Genomic DNA, 11,315 nt, shown 5'->3' on the forward strand with positions numbered 1-11,315 from the left:
GTTTTTGGAATTGAAAATCTAGTTTAGTTAATGGAAGGAAATTTCACATGAGCCAGCAGTAATATAATTATCTGATAGCTTAGTTAATCGAGTTTTTAGTGTTAGTCTTAGTCTTACTCGAGGGCGAGTAAGAATCTAGTTTGGGGGAATTTGTTAGGCTATTTTTAGTCTACATTTTGGGTCACTTTTTATAGTTGTTTTCCTTCTTTGTTATTCTTTTTGGAATAGAATTACGCTTGTTTTCTTTGATTTCAGGTTTCACACTTGGAATATATTAATTGATCAAATTTCGGAAAATAACAAGCTATGGAATAGAGAAAATTCTGCAAGAAAATAAAGCTGAAACTTCAAGCTTAAATTCGACTATTTTCTTATCAGATTTTGGAAAAAGTCAAAACATAAAATTTTTAGATTTCTTTTTCTTCTTTCCAACGCATCTTGAATCAACTCATTTGGAGTTCGTATGTGAAAGTTATGCACATTTTACTGAAAGATGCTGAAATTTGTCCAAATTTTGCTCCAGTAGTCGCGACCACCACTTTCCATGGTCGCGACCCTTTTTCATGGTCGCGACCATGGTCGCGACTAGGAGCCAAACAGCGAGTTTTTTTTCGTATTTTGCCTATGGTCGCGACTAGACTTTATGTAGTCGCGACTAGGGGCGAAAAACGAGATTTTTGGGCAGTTTTTGACTTTTTCAAAGGTAGCAACCCTAATTTCTATTTAAGGGGCTCGTGTTTTAGAAGGAAGGGAGGCAGAAATAAAAACCCTAGAGATGAAGAAGGAGGCAAAGGAAGCAATTGTGGCGATCCGGAATGCAATCACCAACTAGTTCTTTCTTAAACTCTTAGTTTCTATGTTAATTTCTGTTTTAGTTTTGATTATGGATGTTATTATGGATTTTATTGACTAAACTCCTATTTGGGGAGATGATGAATGTTGATTGAAATTATCTTTAGTTAATGATAATTGCTATTTCTCCTTTCTTGATTGTGAATTTATCCAAATTTGTGTTTAATTACATGTTTAAGATTGATCACCTTGTACATGCTTTATGATCCCAATTCAAAATCTGAAAAGTGAGAATTAGGAATGCTAAAATTGGATAAACTAGGTTTTGATGTGAAATGAAAGTATTTGCATAGCCTTTGTGACATTTAGATTATTGCTTAATGTTGATTATATGTTAATCTATCCAAGAGATGATTAGATAACATGTGATTTAGGACCTAAAAGATCTGAAAAGAGTTAGGTTAATTTTTATAATCTGTCATTCACATTGAGAAAGAGAATAGTAATTAGCATTAACAATTGGGTAATTAAATCAACAAGATTCTTTTCCCTAAATATTCATCCATAATTAATTACATTTTTTTATTATTATTATCCTGCTTTTTAATTTTTAGTTATTTAATTATTCAACCTTATTATTGATTCTGCCAAATAGAAATAAGAGTTCAATTGATTGGTACTTAGCTACAGTCCTCGTGGGAACGATCTCACTTACCTGAGTATTACTTGTTAAAACGATACGTATACTTGCGTGTTGGATTTATCACAACAACTCGCACTACCAAGGTCTGACGCATGGGACAAGATTTAATTTGGTGTCAGAAGATATGCAACTGTCGGGTCTAGTTGCAGATTAGGCATCAGGGAGTTCCAAGAACGTCTGGCTAAGGCTTTCCCAAACCAAACTAATTTGCTACTATCCTAGAGCACATGTGACTTCTACTCCCTTCCAGTAGAAGCATTATTATGAGAATCCTGGAGTCCTTTCCACCTTCACTAGCAGGAAGAGCCTTCGGGTACTACAACGCCTTTCGTAACCCCGAGAAGCGATGGGCATATAATAACAATGTGTAATCTAATGTGGCATCTTTCCGTGATTGCCATGTACACTTCATTCGATAACACAGATAATAGTTAGCTTTAATGAACAAGTCAAAAAATACAAATAATACAGTTAAGCTAGAACCTAACCATCTCAGGATTAGATCTATTGATCTAAGATCAACAAAGTGATATTGACTCAGAAAGATATAACGGTAAGTTTATGATATCTTTTCCACTATCAATATCGGTCCAGTCTGATATATACTCAATACATCTCATACTAGTATACTTTGCTAATGCCCTCGAAAGGACATTCCACATATCATTGTGTAAGTAAACTTTATCGCTAATTATCACGTTAGTGTAAATTCAGTGTACTGATAAATCATGGAGCTAAAGACTTTGAAGCATATAGTTATAATTATTTTCTAATGTGTAGACAACACTATAATCATGAATAACTATATGTTCAGGATTTGATAGAATTAATACATTAAATATATAATCATGAAAGTAATCATGTGAACCATGCAATATAAAATAATTTATGATCTTTTATTAATTAGTAAACTTAATTATATTGAAATGAGTTTTATTTAGAGTATAAAATTCCGACGATTATGTAAGTTGATTTAGAGAGAATAGAAGAGATAACGAGAGTTGTAATGACATAAGGTGTATCTGATCCTTATTACTACAAGTGAGAAATTATGTGCATTCATTGAGTGATTTAGTCCTAGAAATTGTGAGCAACAAGTTGTAGCTCTGTTTTTTTAGCTCAATAAAGATTCAAAGCCACTAGGGCTGTTCTGGCCAAGAAGTAGCCAGGCAATATGATTATCATTCTATTTGAACCTCGTAAATATTTGATGTGTAAAAATTTTTCTTCACGTTATGTATTGCTTAATTAATTCAGTTCATTATGTGTTTGTGTTAAATTGCATCACTTATTTGTTAATTATACTGCATTGTCTTGTTTGAATGATTCTTGATCGAGTCATTGGATCACAACAATATATATATATATATATATATATATATATAAATATATATACTAGCAAAAAATATGTGCGAGACACGTATATTAAATTTTATGTTAGGTTTTTTTAATGTTATTTGAAAGTGAGATTATTATTGAATACTGAATGCAATATATTATATATTAGTGTTTAAGAAAGTTTAATGATTTCAATATATTCTTAAACTATTACTTAAATGGGGGGTAAGATAAAAAGAAAATTAAAAATGTATAAATTGCAGAACGTAATAATCGTAATAATATGATCACAGAATCAACAAAGAATAATATAAAATGTTTATTTAAAACTAATACATATATGTATATATGAAGAAAAATAAATATAATTAGAAATAATGGGGAAAGTAACCTTAATATCCTCGTTTGAAACACCATATTCCAAGATTGATATGTAAAGCTTTGTCCCTATTTCAATTGCAGAAGCTCGGCCAGCCTGAGCAGAGAAAGCAGCCCCTTGATCTATAAATAAATCGTGCTGCCATAGCGTCTCCGGAGCCTGTACCATTTTCAACACCAATAAAAAATGGAAATTTAGTAACCACAATTACAAAAAGAATAACAGCTTAGTAGAAACCTATGTTGGTTTATGAGAAATTGGGTTTACCAGCTACTAAGCTATGATTAAAGTCTGACGGCACAGATCAACTGGGTTTACCTCAAATATCAGGAGCAACTGAAAAGCTGCACGCATCCCATTATCTCTCAAAGTAAAACGAAATTCTATAACAATAAATTCCTCAGTGCATTCCAAGGACCAATTGGTTATGTTATATTGTATATAATGGCCATTACTTTTATTTTGAAGTGGGAAGAAAAAAGAAGGTAAATTTAATATGTGATTGATAATTTGATATCATAGAAGTCGGGGTTGACAGCGGCTAAAGGGTTTAATTTATATTTATATATAAGTTAACGGCAGGGTTAATCTCTGTTAAGTTTACCAAATGTGTTTTCTTTTTAAATGGGTTGTGATTCTCCAATATTTAATATCAGTTCAAATATTAATAGGATTTGTTTTATTATTATTTTATTATTTTATTAAATAAAAATTAAAAGTGACCCATAAATTTCTCATAAACTAAGAATTTCAGTTATATAGACACACTTTATATAGAATAGATATATATAGAGTAATATAAATGTGTAAAGTAAAATAAAAATAAATAAAATTTTAGTAAGGTATAGTTTAAAGAACACAAAAAAAAAATAGCTAAAGGGGGTGCTTACTATCAAATAATAATAGAATTTAATACTATTATAAGATAGTCATTATTTAATTTTCGGCATGTAATTAAATACCGTTTTTAATTTTTTTTTCCACATAAAATTGTTTATTATAATTGAAAAATCTTTATGCAAGTTTTTGGAACAGAGTTTGTATAAGATTATTGTGTTTAAAGCAATGCTCTAAAGCTAACTCCAATGGTAAAGTGTCAAAATTTGAGTGATTTTGGCACTAAATCCCATCCAATGGTATTCTAAAACCTATTCTATATGAGTTTGTTTTTACTATCCCACTAATATTAGTGTACACTATATATCATGCTAAATATTTTTTTAAGAAAATTAATATATATATTTTTGTATTTAATATTAATATTTGTTTTAAAAAATTATTAAAATAAAAGAGTGTGTTTGATAACACTTTTTTTTAATTAGTTTTCTATTTTTTAATTAAAAAAGTAAAATATTTTCCAAAAACATGTTCTATAAAACTGTTTTCAATTTTTTATCTTTTTAATTGAGAATCAAAATTTAAAAAATTCTAAAAATAAAAATCATTTTCACAATTTTTTAAACCGTTTTTTTTTAATTAATATTTGAGACTTCGACCCCAACTTGGACCTTGGGACCTGGACTCCGATCCCGCCCTAGTCCTGCAGTCAAACTACGGCCCCGGCCCTAGACTTGGACTTGGACCCGACTTAAATAAAATCAAAAATTAAAAAATGAAAGTTATAGGACAAACTTTTATTTTTTATTTTAATTAAAAAATAAAAGTGGTCATAGAACACTTTTTTTGTTTTTTAAAAATAAAATCTTAAAAACATAAATTTTATTTTTATTTTTGTGATTAGAAAATTAATGAACAAAAATATTACCTAATGCCCCCAAATATTCTTTACTATATTAATAAGACTAATTAGGATTTTTTTATGCCCTTAAATTTCAAATCGTTTAAAATTCTTCCTGAACTATTATGGTTTTTGTATTTAAGAATTTTTGTCTAGTTTCGTTCAATTTTGCTAATGTGACTATTGTCCATATACTAAATTGTGTCCCTAAACTTAAATGTCTACCAAATCATATCTTGGAATTTTAACATGTACCAAATTGCGTCTCCTAAATTTTTATACATATCAGATTTTCTTTAGTGAAATCGAACAAAAGTTCTTAAATCAAACAATCTTAATAGTTTGAGGAGAACTTTTAACGACCTGAAAAAATTAATTTTTTTTTTTTTTGAAAATAAGATGTTGCATAGATAAAGAAAATTAGACCTCGCGGTCATTACAAAGGATAGAAACAGGTATGGAGGGTGACTCCATAACTCTTGTAAAGTTCTGGGCAAAAGCCTATCTAGCCACATTATGGGCAGCAAAATTACAAACACGGGATATAAAAGTAAAATTACAAGAAAGAAAATAATAAGAGAGTTGATTACACAAAGATACATAATTATCAATATTCTAAATATAGTGCATTCCTTTCAGTGCTTTGATAACCACTTCTGAATCACTCTCCACTAAGACGTAGTCATGCTTCCTGAGCCTCGCCCTGTCCAACGCAAGCTGACACGCCGCCGCCTCACCAATCAGAGGGTCCCTAAAGTTAAGACAGGACGTAACAGCCCACACAACCGCTCCTGAGTGATCTCTAGCCAGGGTCGCAATGCACATGGAGTCTCCACCAACTTTAACATCACAGTTAATTTTGATCCAGTCCTTCGGCGGAGGCGTCCAAGAAGGCGTGACCACAGGAAGAACCGAGAGGAACACGTATGAGGCATAATCTGTATAACAATGGGAGATAGAGTTAATTACATTCACCAAATTACCCTGAGTCGAGTTATGTACCTTGTCATTGCGGGTTTTCCAAATCACGTCCACAGCGATTGAAGCATAAAGAAACAGCTTTTCTGCATCATCCCCATTTAACTTTAAGTTCCAAAGGAATTTAACCCAATCCCAGACCCTACCACCAGAACCATTTAACAGGTATACCCCCCAAGGGGAGGACCTCCAGATGTGGTATGCAAAATTGCAATAGAGAAAAAGGTGGTCAATGGACTCCGCCTCCTCCCCACACAACAGGCAAGTCTCGTCATCAATATTGATTCTCCTAGCCAGTGTACCTCTGACCGGCAGAGCATTAGAGAGGATACTAGGGGTGTTCACGGTGTGGGTGGTGTGGTTTTTAACCATTTTTTCAAACCAACCCGCACATGCGGTTTTTTCAATTTTCCAAACCGCACCCGCACCGCGACACTAAAAAACCGCAAAAACCGCACCGCAAAAAATGGTGCGGTGCGGTGCGATTTCTGCGGTTTTTGCGGTTTGGACTATTACAATTTTTTTTTTAAATCATCACAAAATAATTAAACTATCATAAATACAATTATTCTAAAACACTTAAGAAAATACAACAAACTTAAGAGTAATAAAGTTATAACAACAACAATAAGTCAATAATCTTTTTAAAGTTTCAACAACACACCTAAATCAAAATAACAAACTTGAAACTAATTAAATTCCAACAACAATATAAAGTACAACTAACATAAATAGATTAAAAATAAAACAAACACAAACTTCCAACTCCAACTCCAACTCCAACTTTTAGCAAGCTATTCAAGATCCGCAATTCCAGATGAAGTAGTTGAGATTGAGAATGAGATATCTACAAAATAAAATAAAATATTATTAGACACTAGATGAATAATTTAAAAAAAATATATGTATATAAGAATTCATAATCATTAATTAATTATTTACCTGAATCACAAGATTGATACGTTTCTATGTCCTCTAATATTGAACTCATATCTAATGGCATAGGAGAAGATCTCAACCAATTTTGGCAACATACTAAAGCTTGTACCATTTTGGGACTCAAAGAACTTCGAAAAGGATCAAGCACTCTCCCTCCAGTGCTAAAAGCAGACTCGGATGCTACTGTTGAAACTTGGATGGCAAGAACATCACGAGCCATCTCTGACAAGATAGGATATTTTGATGAATTCATTTTTTACCATACCAAGATATCAAAGTCCTTTTGTTTCCTATCCTCATTTCGATCCATAAAGTACCTATCAAGCTCATTTTTCATGTCTAAAGCATCATCTTCATCACACTCTTTATCAAATTTAGACTCAAACATGTTAACAGAATCATCATCATCTGAATCTATCATTGAAACTTTTTCTTGAATAGATGACCCACTTTGAGTACTATTAGCTTCTGGAGGATTTTTGATCTTGACTTCATCAGAATAGTGACTAATCAACTTTGACAAACAACTCTTCACTAAAAAAGTGATGGCATGAACTTCATCCTCACTATATAGTTTCTTCAAACAACATGTTACAAATTTCAACTTGTACTTAGGATCAAGAATAATAGCCACATAAAGAAGCATGTTTTGTTTTTCAATATTGCCCCAATACTTGTCAAATTTGATCTTCATCTTAGTAGCCATATCCTTTAAGATTGATTTGTCACTAGAACGCCATTTGATTAGTTTTCCACGAACAGAACACACTTCATGGAAATATGAATTCGAAGTAACAAATAAAGAGGCACTAAACTTTAGGGTGGCTTCATAAAATACTCTCAAAAACCTACAAAAAGTGACACAATTTTCCCAATCCTTAGAATTCGGTGGCCCCACTAATGTTCTCCCATTCCTATCTTCATCACTAAAATATTGCATATAATACACATCTTCTTCTTCTAACAATTTGAAAGCATCGACATATTTTAATGCACGATCTAAATCATAAAAGTTGAGTTCCACCTTGTTGCCACATCCAAGCAAACAAGAGCCCTCTCCTCTTTAGAAGTATTCTTCACACAACTTTGAAATCTTGCCAACCTAGAAGGAGAAGCTCTAACATATCTAACTGCATTACGAACAGCTGCAATAGAATCATCCATATCTTTCAATCCATCATTGACAATTAAATTAAGAATATGAGCTGAACACCTCATATGTAAAAATTCTCCATCACAAACAGCACTCTTCCAAATTTGCAATCTCTTCTTAATGTGGATAATAGCCACATTATTAGAGGATGCATTATCAACAGTGATTGCAAACACCTTTTCAATACCCCAATCTTTTAAGCATGTCTCAATAGCTTTGCCTATTGTCTCTCCTTTGTGATTAGCAATTTGACAAAAATTCAAAATTCTCTTTTGTATTTTCCACTCATGATCTATAAAGTGTGATGTCAACACCATATAGCAAACATTTTGAATGGAAGTCCATGTGTCAGTGGTGAGAGAAACTCTTTGTGAATTCTTAACAAAATAATCTCTCAATTTTTTCTTCTCATCATTATACAACTTCATAATATCTCTAGCAATTGTAACACGTGAAGGAATATAAAACTTAGGGCAAGCAACACTACAAAATAACTTGAATCCCTCTTGCTCCACAAACCTAAAAGTCAACTCATCAATGATTATCATTTTTGCACATGCAAGCCTACAATCATTTTGATTAAATCCCACGGCCACCAAATTACTACCTCCAACACTTTCACACCCAACAATATTTTTCTTTTGAAATATTAAAGTTTTTTGCTTTTTATCCTCCAATCTAAAAGGATATTTCTGATACAAATTCATCAAATGATTCCTAAGGGTACTAGTTCCACATGTTTTCTATGACCCGCAGCATAGTTTTGCTGACAATAATTACAAATAGCTCTAGGATCATTTGGGTTATCTTCAATTCTAGTAAAATGGTCCCAAACATCAGATACTTGCCTACTTGTTTTTTTAGAAAAGTTAGTAGGCAAAGGAGGTTTAGAAGCATTACTAGAGTCAACGGATTGATTTTCGCTCGTTGGTGTGATTGGAGTACCAATGGATGGGGATTGTGAGCTTTGCTCCATCTAAAAAAATAATTAAAATGAAAACAATCATAAATTATGGCACATATATAGTATGCTATAACAATATAAAACAAATAAGTTTAATGTATACAAATACAATAAATTATTAGAAACTTACAATACCTTGATTTCGTAATAATCAAATCTACTTGAAAGTCTTTGTGAAGTCTCTTAATTGTCCTCAAGTTTATAGTATTTCTGTCATTATAAAATTATATCTCAGTTAATGATACATAGAGAATAAATTTAACATAAGAAATAAATTAAACACCATTCAATTATTCTATTATTATCGGCAATACATACATACATATCCATATCCTGTTTTCATTTATCTTCTTGAAAAGACTTTCTTAATTCGTTAGTTTCCTCTTTTTCTTTTCCATTACCACTGCCTAAACAACCAAAGGCATTTTGGCTTCTAAGTGGACTATATATTTATATATATATTTATATATATCTATATACTTACAACTCTTAATAATATATTTAACTTTCAATTGATCAACGGGTGGGACAAGTCAACAATGATCGTTAAAACTTAAACCTAATAAAATTATTATTAATAAAATTAGATAGCATGAAGCAAATAGATCTTAGAGAGAAAAAACAAAAAAGAAGGATGGGTACAAAAGGCAAAAGATAACATTACATGTCTTGGATTATAATATGCACATTTCTAGCTTGGAGAGCAAAACATGAAATCCTAACAGTGGTGAAATAACATCTTTTTTTGCACTCTCTCTCAAACTGAACTCCAAGTCAAAGTAAAGATGACATAGTAGTTCCTGAAAAAGTAAGACATATTAAAGCTTAAAGTAAAGAGGCCTTGAGGCTACAACACTCGTAGTCCTCACCATGTTTAGTCCAAATAGCGCATAATCAAACATAAGATAACACTACCAAGCTATAATGCTAAAATGAAGTTGTATTGAAGTGAAAATTCTAGGCTATTGTACAATATTTGATGATGGTTGTATATTATGGTGTAAATTCTTCAAACACTTCTCCATCAATAGTTCTTCAAGTTGGCTGCTTATGACATAATTTTTTCCCTAAAATTTTCCTTAGTAACTTTTTATGTGTAGAAAGAGTTGAAACAATAATGAAAATCATAAAGAAAAATTATTATTATTCAAACATAACACTTCAATTAAAATAGAAAGAAATATAGATTTAATAGAAGTGTTTCATAGTCACAATTTGCTACATTCTTAATTAAAAGAAAACTTATACATTTCCCCTATTAATACAAATTAAGTTATGATATAAGATGTAAAGAATAATGTGAGTAAAGTAGCAATGAGGTGGCCAATTATAATATATAGCATCATCACGATGATTAATATATATATATGATGATGATGAGATAGGATATACTATATAGGTATCTTGAATATGATGATGATTAGAATGAATTGATGAATTAGCAGGGGATGGTGACGGTGTTAATTATGGTAGGAGAAATACAAGCTATGCGATCAAATTCTTATTTCTCTTCTTTTTTTCTCTGCTATTGAATTGAGCAATGACAGTGTTTACAGAATTTTTTTTCATGGTTGATTTGAGAGTATCGGTAGATGTTCACATCCTCAATCACTTCATAATAATATTTGTGAAGGTAATCAGCCTTTCATTCATTTTTTTCTCCCTTTAAATGTGTATGCCAAAGTTTATTATATTCTTATATTTCATTTGCAAACTCAATACCAACACAACCATTATTGAAAGCATCCTAATATAGCATTCGTGCAAAGACATATACAGAGGCAAATAGAGATTTAAATAAGAGGGACAGTAGTATAAACAATACCTGTATCATCAATCAGCAGAAGAACGGAGAAGAATGGTGGCCAATCGTGAAGGCGCCGACGGCCAACAGATTTGTCTTTTGTCGATGGTGTTGTTGGCTGTAAGAGAGAGAAGACAAGAGTTCCTTTTCTTTTTGTTGCTGAGGCAAAGAGAGGGCAAGGATATGTGAGTGAGGTTAAGGGTTTTGCCGTAATAGTTATGGGCTGGGCTGGGCTCATATGGGCTTAATTAAATATATGTATGCGTTAATTAAATAAAAATAAAAATTGAATTTTAAAACATGCTGTGAGGTTTGAACTGCGGTTTAAAAATTCAAAACTGCAAACCGCACCGCACCGCGCGGTTTAGGAAAAATTCAAACCACAACCGCACCGCGAAGAATTTCAAACCGCATATTTTTTGCGGTGAGTTGCGGTGCGGGCGGTTTGAGCGGTTTGAGAGGTTTGATGAACACCCCTAGAGGATACTCCACCAAAGGATTTTGTGTCTCTCAAGAACTTTTGAATT

General features: G+C 31.9%; 1 protein-coding gene across 1 annotated transcript; it reads right to left on the reverse strand.

Annotated features, from left to right (window-relative positions):
• Nucleotides 1-5,565: 5,565 nt before the first annotated feature.
• LOC115720311 (uncharacterized) lies at nucleotides 5,566-6,300 on the reverse strand. The gene has a single exon (XM_030649464.2). The coding sequence runs from the start codon at nucleotides 6,298-6,300 to the stop codon at nucleotides 5,566-5,568; it is 735 nt and encodes a 244-aa protein (XP_030505324.2).
• Between the last annotated feature and the right edge of the window lie 5,015 nt (nucleotides 6,301-11,315).

The sequence above is a fragment of the Cannabis sativa genome, chromosome 2, assembly GCF_029168945.1.
Source record: "Cannabis sativa cultivar Pink pepper isolate KNU-18-1 chromosome 2, ASM2916894v1, whole genome shotgun sequence".
Classification (NCBI taxonomy): domain Eukaryota; kingdom Viridiplantae; phylum Streptophyta; class Magnoliopsida; order Rosales; family Cannabaceae; genus Cannabis; species Cannabis sativa.

Bases quoted from the DNA above. Each gene is read 5' to 3' on its own strand.
- LOC115720311 (XM_030649464.2), bottom strand. From the start codon at position 6,300: ATGGTTAAAAACCACACCACCCACACCGTGAACACCCCTAGTATCCTC.